This window comes from Lissotriton helveticus, chromosome 5_1 (genome assembly GCF_964261635.1).
Source record: "Lissotriton helveticus chromosome 5_1, aLisHel1.1, whole genome shotgun sequence".
Lineage (NCBI taxonomy): Eukaryota > Metazoa > Chordata > Amphibia > Caudata > Salamandridae > Lissotriton > Lissotriton helveticus.
In genome coordinates, this window is record NC_136065.1 from 288,887,794 (window position 1) to 288,904,874 (window position 17,081).

Here is a 17,081-nt window from a genome sequence, read left to right on the forward strand (position 1 = left end):
GAGCGTGTTCAACCATTCAATACAGTAGATTTGGGGAACCAAGTTTTGTTTTACAACTCATAAACTAGGTTTTTTTCTTTTTACCCACTCTGGTTCTATTATGCCCACAATTACGCTGAATTGAAAAAAATTATATGACACACTGGGTCGGCAGTGACATCCCTGCTGATGGCAGGATTCAATAGTGACGCAACTGGTTAGTCTTTCAAGCTATCAGTGCTGGGCGACAGTGACGATATTACCCGGTCATTACCTCTATCTCTGCCCGCCCCAGTGAAATGTTTCCCTAATGAAGATCAACTCTCGCGAGAGTCTCGCGTCGGAAGATGGCGGCGCCCGGTGCAGTGGAAGCGAGGAGTATGGAGTCGGTTGGTAGTGATAGCGAGGAGGTGGTTGAGATTCCCGAGCGCGAAGGGCTCTTTCCTGGCTATAAGGATGCCGATTCCTTTGTCAAGGTCTGCAACGTGGCATACATTGTTGAACAGTCGAGACGGGAAGGGTGTGCGGTGTTAATAGCAGATGTTTGATGTAGAATTAACTATGTGGAAAGTTCCTTTTCTAACTTGATGTTTGTATTCTACAAGGAAGGCTTTGGAGTTCATCCTGATTACTTTTCTTGCAGGAGGGGAGCGCGGGGGGGCATAGATCTGTTGGGCATGTGATTTAGAAGTTGGTCCATTAACCTGAGTTTTAAAAAATGTAGCTGGTGCTTTTTTTTTTATAGTTTAGCATCCTGTCGTCAGTCACTAGAGGCTTGGCATAGTCGACATCTGATGTATTTATAAACTTTAGAATTATTGACTCTTTGGAAGTGGAGTGGGGCAATTGAGAAAACTTGAGGAACACTGGCCGCATATCTGCCAAGGTTCCAGAATGTTATGTGTGACATTTTCGTAATTTTAGTGTAATTATGAGTGACATTCAACGACTATGAGTGACACATTCTCGCAAGCAAAATCAACCAATGAAGACAGGGGAAACATATATGGAAAGGCACTCATCTAGTATCCTTGTGAGCTGATCCTACACTAAAACAATTGTGTAACTGTGCCGTATATTTTAAGTGTTTGGTCTGGAGGAGCTCAAATTGAGGATTGAAAACATGCCACAGTAGTTGGTAATGGTTTTGCTAATACGAATACTTTTAAAAAAAGATTTTTTTATAGCGCGAACTAGAGCTGAGATATCTGGTATCTGAACGATTTAGATGAGCACCAGTTTCGTTACAGAAGAACACGTTCATTTTTGTTAGTTACTGGGGAGATTAAGTGATTTGCCCAGAATCACAGGATGTTGAGCTTTGTTGCAGAGACTCGAACCGGTTCCCCACCAGCTTCAGAGTTGACCGCTCTAGCTGTAAGGCTAAATCGTAGGTTCTGTGATATGCATTACCACCTTCTTTGCAGCAGGCACATTAACCCATTACGCTACTGGTGAGTCAACTTGCACTGGGCAAATCTCTGATATTTCCCAGGAGGAACATTAAACCCCACATTCTCCTTGACTTAACAATGGAGTCAGTGCTGGGAAAATAACTTCTGCTGCTTGGCCTGTACACTGCAGCTGCAACCTGTGAGGTCACTCTCACTGAAAACAGCTGCTTAGACTGTGGGCAGTGCTGTGATGTGCTGGAGACAGTTGCAGTCTGAAGAGAGTAGGATGGCACAGAGACATAGATGATTCTGGCGCTCCTCTCTGCATACCATAGAGTACTGCATTGCATCTTATCCGCCACAGTAGCTTGTGATTTTTTTAAGGCATGAACAGCATGCTTTTTTTCAGAGAAGGGTCTGAATTTTCCACATCTGTTTCAAGGCGTAGTTCATTCACGGTTAAGCGTTACTCTGCCTCTTTGGAACAAATAATTAGGGAGAATGGCACCCTGCCTCGATGCTTGTTTTGCCCCATGTCAGCTGTTTGCGTCTCTTCTACATGCGTAACATAACCACCTCGAATCTCAGTCACCCCGATCTCCTTTTGTTACAACTATGGTAGCTGATCCCAGCTCCTTTAGGCCTCTGCAACAGTGGGAGCGAAGGTGTGAACAATGTTCTCATCCTTTACGAGAATCTCTTATTAAAAGTTCTTCGTTTAAACTAGAATTTCTTTATAGCACAAACCGAAACAAATCAATGCAGGATAAACAATTTAATCTTCAAATGTTTCTCATTTTTTTCTGCAAAATGTACACGTGATGAGGAAGTATAGTATTCTATCGCTACATGTTGGCTCTTTTATCACAAAAAGTGATCAGAAATCAAATGTGAAATATTCACCACATTTGAAGAGGGCATGGCGTGGCTGGCACACAGCTTCACAGCCTTCAGGCCTTCGGCACATTCTGGTACCGTGATAGCCCCTGGGGAACACTCCCTCCCCCCTCCACCCCACCCCCTTCCAGCAGGGGAAGGCAGAACGTGTCACGGAGGACTCCCTTAAATTTAATTCTGGTGGCAGCAATTCCTGGTGGCCCGGGCTGGTTGCAATAGGATTTAAAAATTGACAACATTTTGCCTGCGCCGACTGGAGCCTTTCAGTCCCTGACACAAGCAAGGCAGCTGATAAACTTTGTCCTTTAGCAGCACTATCAATGCATGGACGCCTAGCACTAAGCAGTAGTAAACATCGCTGTGTTTAGCAGGCCCTCCGGCTGCACGCACTGACCAATTAGTGGCGGGGGAGGTTGGACAGGCCAGTCTACCTTACATAACAATCAAAACACCGTCCAATCAGGGTGAACAATCAAAGCTTAGCAGAACTTGCATTGGCTGCTGTGCCCCGCCTGCTTTGTGTTTCTGTAACCTAACAAAACATCACAGACTCTAACAACCATAAAAAACGCTAACACACTCAGATTTGAAGTATGCTGATTTGCGTGACAATCGTTTTAAATGCGGTAATGCAACCTAAAATGCGTTAGTGTCACACAAGATGTGTGAGACTTGGCAGGGATGTGGCCGTAGAGGGGAACTGTGCAGAGCAAAATGTAGGAAATCATAGTGTGAAAGATCTCTCAACATGGGCGGGTGTAATTCTGTGCAGAACAGTTCCAGCAATCCTATCTTGCTGAACGTCTGTAAAGCGCAGGGTGGTCAAAAATATCCGCGTTAGATGAGAGATCTTATAGCAGAAGTGCTGCATTTCCTTTTGAATCGGCGGTAGATTTAATATCGCCCCTTATTGCAATCAAGATGGTTTGCGTGCAGAGACCACATTTGAATCCAGTTGAACAGTTGTAGAAAATACAGTTTCCTTAAATGAATGCTGATACTTTGTGTTTCTTCAGGTAGAGTTTCAGTTCTATTTTAATAATTTAATTTGGTGTTATCTTCAATTTTAATCTGCACTACAGGACTTTGCAAGTTTGAGCTGTCAAAAACTTTTTACCGAAACTCGACATTAGCAGCAAACCGCCCTCTGCTGTTTGTATTTATTGTACTGTTCTTACTTATGCCTTTTAATAATTTTGCACATAGTTCAAGTATTACACTCAGATCACTTTATTTCCCTCTCTGAAGCAGTCCCTTGTCCGCCGTGGCGTTTGTGAAGAGGGATCTGTTTTAGGCTCCCCAACATTGGGAGAGGAGTTGGCCTAACGAGTAGGGCGGTTGCCCTCGAATCTGGGGAACTGGGTTTGAGTCGCGGCAATGATGCTGAACATCCTGTGATTCTGGGCAAATCACTTAACCCTTTAAGTGCTGCCAACGGTCGTCACGGGCACTACCTCCCCAGTGCTGCGTGCGACCGCTGGACGTCCAGTTCAGCACTGGATAATGGACAGCGCAGCACTGGGGAGGTTTATTTACGAAGCTCCTAAGGTGTTAATCTCCCTGTGCCTAACAAAAATAAATATGTCCTCATGTAATCAAACTGGTGCTATGTAAAGCGCTCTGATACCCGTTTCGGGTCAAGTTCTCGCTACATAAAACTCTGTTCAAAAAACATAATAGGAAGACTGTCCTGACCGCTTCGGCTATCTCTACCACGCGATTAGCGGTCTAGTCTCTTGCATTTTCTTCCCCCCACCTGACAGCTGCAGGCTATTTAGGGCCATAATGGACACACGCCATCGGCGTGTCAAAGGCAAGCCCGTCTGTGCCCATCCGCTCCTGCCTGCAGACTGGACCCCTGCATCTTTCCCCTCGACCTGCCTTCAAGAAAGTTACTATTATGGCGCATCTCTCTTACTCGAGCACAGCGTTAAGAAATATCAAGCACAAACTGCCACATGCACTCAGAATTCAGGCAGTACACTTGCCCTAGTTCAGGATATGTAGGTCCCTATATTTGCAAAAAGTGTCCTTTTAGTTATACTACTTTTCTTCAAAAAAGGCCATAAGTGTCAGGACACAACAATAGAGGTCAATGGTCTGATATTTCCAGGCCTATACTGTAATGCACGTTAAATCTCCAAAAACGCATTAGAGTTATGGGACTTGTTAAACGAGAAAAAGCCAGACGTGTGCTTCTTTACTGAAACCTGACTGCATCCAGCAGCCCTCCCCGACAATTTACTGGCTTTTCCTTCGGAATATAAACTAATCAGGCAGGACAGAGGAAAAAAAAGCAGGAGGGGGTATTGCAACTGCCTTTAAAAAACGGATACAAATTACGTAATTGGCGTAGCTCATCACTGAATGGGCAGAAATCCGTGTTTTTAGATTGGCAACACCGCAGAAAGAAACATGGAGTGGGGCACTTTAATGTAGGCCCTCTGGGATAAAAAGGGACTTTACCGATAAACATATTGAATGCTAAGGGCGCTAGAGGGCGCACACGCTAATGGCCGCACTTCTGTGAGGCTCTGGCTGCCTGGCCAGAAACATCCTGCAAATATATGCTTCCCCAGTGAGTTGAAGCCTGAAACTCGCACCGAGTGTGGAAATACCTGTGCTGCTGGTTCTGCCCAACTTTGGTGAGGATCGGAGGTCCGGCGCCCGAGATACGGCGCGGTGAGCGTCCGCCGGGAGAAGACACCACGGAGGGCTGCAGCGGCGCACTGGACACTGGCCTACGCGAGGCCGCGGCTCCCCACGAGGCTGCTAGGCCTCGAAAGCTCCGACCACGGCCTGAGAGGCGGGCAACTGACAGACGGATCTTCGGGGGCTGGTGGAGGTGAGTCTTGCCACCCCTAAAAGTGCTGCGACGAGTGGCGTGCCGGATCACTGTATCTGAGACCGGGTGACACTCCCGGTATACACGGCACACCTCGCCTGGCCCTGCCGGAGGAGAAAGCGGTGCACCCGGCCCTGCTCCGCGCTTCCCCGCCGGCCTCCCTGATTTACCTGGGGGACACTGCTGCCACCAGGCATAGCGACTAAGGACCCGGAGGACCATCCGGAAGGTCGGACTTACGGTCGATTGTAGGGGCGGGGTGGGCCCAACATCACTGCACTGCCCTCCGCTTCCTGTGTGCCCCAGCCGGTTACGACTGCTCGTGCCTACTTGGACGTGCTGAGGCCTGGCTGCCAGCGCGTGCGCTCCTTAGGCGCCCTGGACATTATAATTAGGGCGAGACTTTGCCGACCTGCTCATTGCCTTCTACTGCCCTGGGGGGATTCGTCACGTTGTGGGCTGCCGGCTTGAGTGCCTTTTACTGGCGGAGGGACACCAACTAGCTGCTCGTCAGTTACCGGCCCCGATTGGCACCAACAGACTGGGCACCATGGGCAAAAATGACGCTAAACAGGCGAAACTGTCTTTCGAGCCCCCAACCACCAAAAAACCGCAGCGAGGCACCACGGCATCCAACGGAGCCCCAGGACCATCGAACGCTGAGGCGGCCCCTACACCAGTGGCTCCAGAATTGCGCAGCCACGTCCCATTATTGCCCGGTTACTCAATTACCGCGACAGAGACGCGGCGCTGAGAGCGGCCCGAACAAAGCGGAACTTGACCTGTGATGGGGTGCAGTTCTCCTTATACCCGGACTTCACACCCATGGTACAGGACCAGAGGAGAACATTTCTGGATGTGAAAAAGAAACTAAGGGACATGCAGGTGGACTACGCCCTTCTATACCCGGCACGCCTCAGGGTGACCCATCAGGGCAAACAGCACTTCTTTACGAACCCGCAACAGGCTGAGGACTACATAAAAAAACTTCGCGCTACTAGGAGGGACAGGCGCAACGATGAGGAGGAAGAGGCCGCAGGAAACCCAGTCGAGCAGGAGGACTCATGATGGGGTGCTTATGCTCGTCTGGTCGATAGCTCCTGGATGCACTACGGATACTAATTCAGAAACTGTATGCTTTGGATGCTGGAACTGCCTTGCACTACCTGCGGAGACACCACTGAGGGCTGCCTTGCATCCTGAAGGGACTGCTGACCGATAAATGGCTTTTGAACATCTTATCCCAATGCAACTGTGGCGCTGAGATCGAGCGGATATCTGTCGCAGCAGGAGGACATGTGGGCAGCGGAAGGCTTACAGGCGTCAAGGTTTTTTCTTGTATAGTACACTGATGGCCTAGAAGGAGGCCGGGGTGATGAAGCCCTCACGAACGATTGATTACTGTACCGTCGCTGCACTGATGGAACTCGCCCCAGGACATTTGCCCGTCCTCCGGATTAAAAGGTGGTGATGAGGGACACTGGGATGGCGGGAGGGCTTTGACCTGCAGGGACGATACATGCCAGGCACCACCCCACCTTCTCTGTCTTTCCCGTATGTTACATGCGGGTCGGGGGGGAGAGTTGGGGTGTTTCTGTGCGTACCTCTGATGTTCCCAAGAGGGAATTCCCCACATGGTTTTTCTATTGTTCTTGAAAACGCGGGCTGGGGCGGGGGGGGGGGGAATCATGGTACTGGCAAGTTTGGGTTGCTTCAGTGGGAGGGGGGAGGGGATGGACAGCCAGGGTTGGGTGGCTGTGCATGGAGTATGAGGGGTTGTTCGTGTGTTGCGCTGCTAGTTGTTGGAAGTGGTGAGTTTGATGCGTATGGCGTTTTTGGCAGGAATACAGGTACTGTGGGGTGCATGTGTGTGAATATGGTTGTTCGATTGGCGAGACTGTACTGGGCAGCGGAGAGATTGACAATTGGTACATTTCGATTGAGAGCTGGAACACCAGCTGTTGGCTTCATTCAGGGATATGGTAACGCATGTAGGTGGTGATACTTTGGATACAGTCACCGTAATGTCTTGGAATGTCCGGGGACTCAATGACCCCCGGAAATGCAGGAATGTACTTGCATATCTAGATCGGCACCATGTGCAAATAGCGATGCTCCAGGAAACCCACCTTAGCCCGGGGAGTGCCCCCAGGTTTGCGAGCAGATGGGCATGTGTGAGAGAGTTTTCCTCCTATTCCACATATTCTAGGGGGACGGTAATATTGGTCAATAAGAGGCTGCCATTTCAAAAGTTGGGTGTGCGAGTGGATAAGGAGGGGAGGTATGTCATCCTTTGGGGGAGGCTGGGAACCGATGTGATAATGCTTGTGAATTGCTATGCACCTAACGTCGATACTCCTGGTTTTTTCTTGTCATTATGGGGCCACATGTTGGAGACCGAAGCCACGCACATTGTCTGGGGGGGGGGGACTTCAACTTATCGCTACGTACCACGATGGATAGATCGGACGGTAGTGGACATTACAACACGAAGGCCAGAGACGCTCTTCAGGGGATACTTACGGAGGCAGGACTAGTGGACAGTTGGAGGCACACACATCCAGCGGCTAGGGAAGGCACTCACTTCACAACACATGCACGCTCATGGGCAAGGATCGACTACTGCTTTGTCTCACGGGGCCTCGCTGGGGGGATAGTTCAAGTGAAACACCTGCCTCGCACGTACTCGGACCATTGCCCGGTACTGACCGTCCTCGAAGTGCCAGGGCATACTAGGGTAAGGCCACCATGGCGGCTTTTCCCCTCGGCCTTACTGGACCCTGTCTTTAAACACTAACTCGGAGAAGAGATCGAGGCCTTCTTCCCTAGGAACAAGGGGTCTGTGGATAAGGTCGAAACCATTTGGGGGGAGTCACGATCTCCAAAAGCTGTGGAATATTGAGAAGCATAGTGCGCACGTTAACTACACTAGAGGGGGAGCTTAGGGCACTGGAGGCGGAGATGGTAGGGAATCCCAGCCCTGACCTGGCGGCACGATTCAGAGCTAAACTGACGACCTATGAGGAGGAAGCAGCCAGGGAGGTAAAATTCCGGGGTAAATACTGGACAGCTAGGCGCTATTGCGAGGGGGACCGACCGGGGAAGGTACTGGCGGCACTCACGAGGCACCAGCGCTTTGCCTCCCATATCCTAGAAATCTCTGATAAGGAGGGGAGGATCCATCAGGACTCTAAGGGGATTCAAGACACCTTCCTACAACACTACAAACGCCTATACTCCACACAGCAGGAAGGTGAGGTAGAGTTCGGTAATTACCTGGAAGACATAGCGCTTTGCTGGTTAAGTGATGGTAACAGGGAATTCTTAGGGTGCCCTTTCGAACTGGACGAGATTAGAGAAGCGATCATGTCCCTCAGTAATGGCAAAGCAGCAGGACTAGACGGCCTACCGGACGAATTCTATAAATGTTACATCGATATCATGGCGCCGGTACTGAAAGAGGTCTTCGAGGAATCGCTGGAGGTGGGGATACTGCCGGGATCCATGAGGGAGGTGGCGATCACCTCGCTGTTGAAGCCGGGAAAGGACCCAACGGACACTGATGCCTATAGACCCCTGTCGTTGCTGAACTGTGACGCGAAGATTCTTGCGAAAGTGTTGGCAACTAGACTGTCCCTACTTATGACTACTCTTGTACTGCCGGACCAATCTGGCTTTGTCCCGGGGAGAGCTACATCTCACAATCTGCGCACGTTATTTTCTCTAATTCCTTCCATTGCACCCGAATTGCCGGTTGCTGCTGTGTTTCTGGACGCCACCAAGGCGTTCGACTCAGTGGACTGGGGTTATCTGCTGGCTATCTTGGGCAGAATGGGGTTCCCCCGGATATTTATTGCCTGGGTGACATTGCTATACACTTCCCCAGTCGCCAGGGTCGTCGTCAACGGGGTGCTTTCGGCACAGATGCCGATCACGAGAGGGACTAGGCAGGGGTGCCCCTTGTCGCCCTTACTATTCGCCCTGGCTATAGAACCGCTGGCCTGCAGAATACGACAGTTACACAAAGACAAGGCCTTTAACTGTAACCAGCGGCAGATTGACATCTCCCTCTATGCAGACGACGTCACCCTATATGTGCGCCATCCACGAGACAACCTCAATCCGCTTCTGAGGGAATTTGTAGCGTTTGGAGGCATATCCGGTGTACATATTAATTGGCAAAAGTCGCAATTCTTCCCCCTCACGGCCTCGGTCACCCGATTTCCGCTGGATTACCCCTTGGAATGGTGCAATTCTGACTTGAAATATCTGGGGATTGAAGTATCGCTTAATAAGGAGGACACTATCCGCTTAAACTATGGTGTAGCCATTACACGACTGGCTGACAATGTGACTCGCTGGCTGGCACTCCCGCTCTCGATGGCAGGCAGAGCCTCCCTGATCAAGATGGTCGTCCTCCCACGCTTCTTATATCTATTTCAAAACATACCATACTACCCAGGCGCTTACTTTTTCAAAAGACTTCGCTCTGAGCTGCTTCGCCTTTTCTGGGGAGCTAAACAACCACGCCTTAGTTGGTCGGTCTTGATGCAGCCGTATGATAGGGGTGGATTCGATGTGCCCGACTTGGAAGTATACTATCTCAGTGCGCAGGCGCAGCATGCTTATCACTGGATTCGTCCCGTTCCCTTTATGCCACAGGTCGCTGCGGAGGACTGGATCGTGCATCCGCTCCCGCTCAAGGGCATGCTGATGGGACTGGTTGGGGATGTTGAGACGCCCGCCGCTACTGTGACCTGTACAATTGATGCCTGGCGGAGAGTGACCAAACTGCTGGACGCCCCCATGCTCTACTCGCCGGCATTGCCTCTGGCATACCATCCGAGACTATCACTCTTACTGGAGGGAGGTTTCCGATCGATGTGCCACCGCATACACCTCAATACGTGGGGAGACCTATTTCAGGATGGACTGTTCCGCACCAAGGATCAGATGTTCCAGAATGCTCCCCCGACTCCTATGGAGGTGTTCTACTACATCCGCCTCCGACAGGGTATGCGAGATATTCTCCCTAACTTCCCGGAGGAACCAGGGACGATATTACCATTGCATGTCATGCTCGTATCGGATGGCACGCACTTGGTGTCTAAAATCTATGCTGCCGTTCGTGAGCAGCGCCCGGTTGTCCTGTCTAAAGCACGGACTGACTGGGAATCGGAACTACCAGTCGCACTCACGGATGAACAGTGGAGGTACTGCTGCTCGGTCACGGCTAGAATATCCTCCAGTTGCCGAATGAAAATTATTCATTATAAGTTTGTACAAAGATATTATTATACACCAGTCAGAAAATTGAGGTTTCGCCTTTCGGCGGATGATAGGTGCGCTAGATGTCGGATGGAAGGCGCGGGTTTCCTGCATCTTGCCTGGGACTGTGGAGCAATTCAGACTTACTGGAGCCAGGTACATGCCGCCCTCCAAGTTATGATTGCTGGCCCTCTCCCTATGGACCCGATAGTGATGCTGCTAGGATATACCAGGAATGTGCCCAAATCGGATCGTAAATTTGTTGACATTGCGTTACTCCTCGCTAAGCGGAGGATTGCTTGCAGATGGGGAAGGGGGAGGGCGCCAAAGTTTAAGGAATGGTTGGACGACCTCCAATACTGTCAGGAACAACATGGCGTGTATGCGGAACTGCTACCCGCCCGCTGTGCTCCCGGTGACTTCTGGTCCCCCTTACAGGTATACTGGCTGGCTCAGGCGACGCAAAGTGACTCCTCTGGAGACGACGAGCCGGTCCCGGGCCCATGAGCGTATCGGTACTTTACACTTCATACACCCCACTACACCCCACACTACATGCTGAGCATAGTGCCACCTAACTCGGGATAAGACGACGAGCCTGTTGGTGGAGTGCTGTGGGGGAGACTTGGGTAATTGTGGTCCATGAGATACGGCTCTAGTGACAGAATTCCGCTAACCCTCCCATCATCGTGGCACTAAGGGATGGTGGGAATGTATACACAATGTATACTGCAATAGCATGGAGCGAAGGGCGACACAGTGATGGGAAAGTACAGCATACCGTCCTCAGTTGAATATCATGTTCTACACTCATATACATATCACACGCTGAGGTACAGAGCGGGGATGCGCACACTAGATACACAAGGAGTGTGCCACTGCACAAGGCTACGCAGTTAGCTGACTGATACAGACAACGACGATACAGGATTGGGACGGACCGCAATAACGTACCTATTTGACTAATGTCCCAACTGTACGCGGGGAGAGGTGGTTTCCCTTTTCCGTGTGCCCTCCCCCCGGTTGGATAGGATGAAAGGACTCTAGCCACTTGACCGCCCACTGTGGGACGTTGGGAAGTGTGTATACATTGCGCTGGCCGCAGTATTGATGGTGAACCTAATGCTCATCTTTTTCTTTCTCTCTAATGAATGTACCAAACATATTGCCATATTGAATTGCAGATGCTGTAACTGTCATGCCTTTGTGTTGAACGCATAAAATAAAGGTTTTAAAAAAAAAAACTAAAAAAAAAACATATTGAATGCTTAACCCCCCCGTCCCCTCCCCCACATCCTTGCTGCGGATGACTTCTTACTGGAGGGCATTCTAACCACCATGCAAAACTAACCACAGACCCTGACACCACCGCCTACCTATGGGTTTGGAATCTTTAGGCCTGTACCTAAAGGTAATTGGACCTACCTATGTAGCAGGACACAGTCTTTACCTACTATTCACTCAGATACCATTGGTCTGGTTGGATCACTATGCCGTTAAATTCCACTTCCGAGCAGGATGACCTCCTGACGTCACGACCACAGCTCCTAAGTTAATTCGGCCATGGAGGAAAACCACTTCACCTCATATTTTCTTCCTCCCTCCTAATGGACCACATCAATTTGGATAGGAGCTTTAGAGAGTGCTATCTTTTGAACTTTAGATAAAGTGGCTTCTGTCACAATGAGTAAGCTTAAGCGCAAGACCATGCTGGCACCATGGTTCATTGACTCCTTGAAGAATGAAAAGACTTCATGCAGGAAACGAGAACGTAAATGGAGTTCTTAAAACAAAAATAACTGAAAATAGACTAACTCATTAAATGGCCCTCAGACACTGTCTTATCAACATCAAAGTTGCCAAGCAAGATCATATTGTAGACCAAATCGATAATACAGCCAATTTGCATAAAAAACTGTAAGATTTTTGAAGAATTTAGAAATCCCTCTTCTGTAAGGAATCAATTTCTACCTCACGGGCCTTGGTAGAAGATCTTTCCAACGTCTTTGACAAAAAAACAAAAATTTACAATACTTTTGCAAATGAGAGCATACATGAAATGAAAACGGTGCACATCATGGAGGGAATTGTCTGCCTAGTTCTTCTGGAGGAGTTTACCAGGGTGATGCAAGACGAAGTCAGCGCCCTGATAAATACAGTTGTCAGGATCTAACTTTGCACCACTGTATATTGTCCATTCTGCCCCCTGCCCTTCATCATGGCATTACTGACTTGATCAATCTCTCTTTGAACCTGGACTCAGTCCCGGCTTAGTGGGAAGAGGCCAGGGTTAAAACAATTCTTAAAAAGCCCACTGCAGATCCTAAAGAACTGGGAAATTATAGACCCATTTCCTTACTTACTTTTCTGGGGAAAGTTATGGAAACATTGGTGAACACTCAACTGGTGGCATTCTCAGAAACCATTAAATCAATGGGGTTCACCCACAGAATCAGAGGACCTGGGTATAAATTGTATAAAGAAAAAATGGTCCTTGACTATAGTTTAAATAAACATTTGAATGAGTTTCATTTGTTTCTCATTTATGCAATTCAATTAGCGCAATACACTCACTTGATAGTCTATTGCGCCGTCCAGAGAACTGTTTTTTTATATAATTGTAAATAAACCTTTGAATTTTTTATATAACAAATATGCATTGTATGGGTACACTTTGATTGCAATAACAATTGTTTTGGGTATTGCGCATCAATCCTTTTGCGTTGATCTATAATTGAATATATCTCTCCCATTGTCTTTGATTTAATCAATATATGCTAATTGAATTGCATACCTGGCATTCTCAGAAAGCCACCACCTGCTCGACCCTTCCTAGTCATGTTATCATGCTCTGTCTAGTACAGAGACAGCACTGGTAGAGGTCTTAGACAACATAAGACTTTCCCTGGATGACGGACACACATCAATGCTGGTTTTTTGGTCCATCAGCAGCATTTGACACCATCTCTCACACAGTTCTAATTAAAAGACTGGAAGAAATTGGTGTCGGAGGGAAATCCTTGGGTTGGCTAAAGAATTCTGATCACAGTACAGGTAGAGTCCTTTTTGTTTCCCGAACCATATCCTTGTTTAGGGGGGTGCCAGAGGAATCTGCATTAAGTCCCCCTCTTTTTAACATGTACGTGGCACCACTGGCACAAGTGATACAATCATATGGTTTCAAGGTCATCTCTTATGTAGTTGACACTCAACTTATCCTCACAATGGGACCAATCCAGAGTCTACTAAGGTAATATTCAGAGACTGCATGGATAATAGCACCAGATGGATACAGCCGAATTGTCTGCAACTTAAAGCAAGAAAAAACTATTGTACTGTTTGGAAAGGCCCGTTCGATATGGTCAGATGACTGGTGGCATCTTATGCATAGACCCATCTCCAAAGGTAGTGGATGAGAACCTGTTCATGAAGGAACATGTAAACTACATTACGGGCTCATGTTTTGGAATTATATGGCTTCTTAGAAAAGTATTTCAATGGCTACCTCTTCAATCAAGAAAATCCCTTGTCCAGTCCCTTTATAATTTGTCGCCTGGACTATGGGAATGCACTTATGGCTTCTATTAATGAAGGCCTGTTCGCAAAACTTCATGTGGTCCACAGCGCACGTCTAGTTTGTCATCTTCCACCCCGGTCACCCTCTGAACCTGTTCTTAGAAGCCTCCACTGGCTGCCCCATAAACGAAAAGATCATGGTTTACACAACTGTGTTTGGTTCATAAATCCCTTTATGGGAATGGTCCTCAATATTTACAGAAAAACTGAAATGCCATGCCCCCACTAGGAGTTTGGGTCCTGCTGAAAACTTCTGTTATGTCTTAGCGGCCACTCAATACTGGAACCAGCTTCCAATACATCTCCATGTCAGCACTGACCAAAGACAGTTTAAACAAGCATTGGCATAGCCAATAGGTCTCGCTTTTGGGACCTTATAAGTATTTAGTTATGCAGCACAATATCCTTGGTGCAACAACATTAACTGTTGCATGGTTAAACACTTATAAGGTCCGAAAGGCGAGAGCTATTGGCTATGCCGATGCTTGTTATTGTAGGAGTTTCAGTTGAGTTCAGTTAAACAAAGTGGACTGCAGGGGATGGGGTAATGCGAAAAAAATAACTGTTATACAAGTAATCATGTGTCTACCCAAATGTATTCAAATGTGAGAACAATACATTAAGCCGCTAGTACCATTCATGTGACACTGAATGCAAGTACAATTAAGAAAGGTCTAATGAATCTAGGTGATCGAATGTATTCTGGGTACATGGTTTTTGAACTAGAGAGTTAATTGTTTTAATTTGAATCCACACATTTTGGGATGTTTTAGGCTTTTGCGAGTCGGTGCAAATTCTCAATGACGTACTAAAGCGCCATCAAATACTTGTTCTGTCCATGGATAAACAAATTTGTAAATAACACTCCCCTAAAACCCATACTCACACACAAACCAGCAAGCAAACATGTATTCCTCTTTGAAAATATAAAATGCAATGCAAAGCTGAACCTGTTCATAGTACGTCTACGGTCTTAAGGCATTACGTGATTCCATGCTATATCCTGTTTATCGTATAGTGCTCGTATACTGCACTAAGCTTGTCTCAAATCGCTGAGGTGGAGGGGATGGACAAGAGAGAGGAGAGTGAGGAAGGGAGGGAACAAGCTATAGGGGATGAAAGGGGAGGCGTCGGGAGACAGCTAGAGAAAGAGACGGAATGAAAAAGCGCCTTGAAAACATCTGTGAAGATAAGGAACGGGCTGTGAGAGTCAGTCGGAGCGGCGCAGCAGGAGAAAGACTCGCTTTAAAGCAAACTGGCTAAGGCAAAGCGAGGTCGGAGAGACAGAGGTACATGACAGGGACCCTGGTCCCTGCGGTGCCCTGCCCTGCCCTGCGCTGAGAGCGGGGGCGGAGGAGGGAAGAATTCTTAGACAAGAGGGGCTGCTGGGCCTCAGTTGAGAGCCATGCTGGGGTTGGGCAGCCCATGGATGGAACAGAGGAAGTGGGGAGGGGGTGTGCTGGGTGCCGACCGGTCAGCAATATAAGGAGGGGGGGGCATGCCTGCTCTAGAGGGAAGAACGATGCCGGGACTCAGGGGAGAGACATGCTTGGACCGGGAAGGGGCTCTGTGCCGAGCAGTCATCAGTCAAATGTTGGGGGGCGGAGCCCATGCCTGCACTGGAAAGGGGGGGCGAGGGATGTTTGCACCGGTCTCCCGGACATTGAGAATGAGAAATCTAGAAAACAAAATGCACCAGCCGCATATGGAACAAGTTAAACACAAGCGCGCACATCGTATAGTGCTCTTATACTGCACTAAGCTTGTCTCAAAGCACTGAGGTGGAGGGGATAGACGAGAGGGGAGAATATGAGTGAGGAAGGAGGGAACAAGCGATACGGAATGAAAGGGGAGGCGGCTGGAGACAGCTAGAGAAAGAGACTGAATGAACAAGCATTGGTCGCCCTGCCGCGACAGCGAAAGTAATCGCGATGACGCGCTCTGTGCTAAGCATGCGAGGGATGCGCGCGCAGCATTGGAGAGGCGGAGCAAGGCGCGCGTGCTTGTGCGCGTAACAGCAAGCTGGTGCTGCAAAAAACCTGTGGGTAGCACTTCGAAAACCCGCTTACTAAATGTCTCGCCAGAGCGGCGCATGCGCTGTCTCAGGCGAGACCTCAAAAGCTTTTAAAACATGGATGTTTTAGCCTCGCTATTAAGTTCATAACTTAGAATACCCTCATCTGTAGCTCAAACCTGTAGATGAGGACCGTCAAACTGGTGTATGGATAAGAAGCGGAGGAGGTCGGTGGGCTTGTGAATAAGAAAGAAAGATTGATTGGGAGGTATAGAGGGAATGGGGGAGACAGTCAGAGAGGATGAGGGAATTACAAGGAAACAAGTAGAAGACAGCAGGGGCTTAGTTTAATCTTTGAAGGAATTTGGAGGCAAGGAGAGGGGAAATGATGACTGTTGGCTAATGGTTGAAGTTTCAGAATGTAAATGGTAAAGGGAAAGAACTTGAAATGGATGAGGGAAGTGTGTATATATGTGTGTAGGACAGGGTTTATGTGTAGGTGGAGAGAACAAGAGTGAAAAGTAGTTAGAACAGTAAGTGAGGAAGGAGGTGAAACGGAGTAGAAACATTACGTTGGAATAGATTTCTCATTGACATGTCCTCTAGGTTTGTTGTTCACATTTTTCTTCCACCGCATAAATACTATCGCATTGCAGCCATAGCTAACTTTACTGTGAGTTACAGTATTCTACTCTTTCACAAGGCACACACGTACACACAAAGTTCTCTTCACTGCCAGGCACTACTACTGCAGTGGGTGCATTTTGAAACCAAAACATATTTTCGCATTTGGGGCAATGGTTGTTTTTAAAAAAAAATATATATATATATATATATATTTTTTTTTTAAATATTGGCGAGTGCCCAGCAGGTCCCCCAACAAAAAAGTTTTACACAAACCATGACAAAACAAACATTGACAAAGCCTGGCAGAAAGCTCTAGATTTGTAGGCTTTGCCACTGTTAAGATTTTTAGGTCTCGCCTGTCGATGCGCATGCGCATCGAGCAAGCGAGACTATAGGGGCTCATCGACTCTTTATCTAACTTGCAAGGAATCGTGGCGATTCCTTGCAGTGCCCGTGACTTTTAAGCTCAATGCGCATGTGC

The 17,081-nt window shown here is 48.2% G+C and overlaps 1 protein-coding gene across 1 annotated transcript in view; it reads left to right on the forward strand.

The window, feature by feature from the left end:
- The first annotated feature begins 18 nt into the window (after positions 1 to 18).
- The window catches only part of EXOSC10 (exosome component 10), a 138,659-nt gene continuing 121,596 nt past the window's right edge, over positions 19 to 17,081 (forward strand). The window contains exon 1 of the mRNA XM_078642236.1: positions 19 to 455. Within this exon, the coding sequence (XP_078498362.1) occupies positions 327 to 455 (129 nt within the window). The 5' untranslated portion in view covers positions 19 to 326. The remainder of the gene's footprint in view (positions 456 to 17,081) is intronic.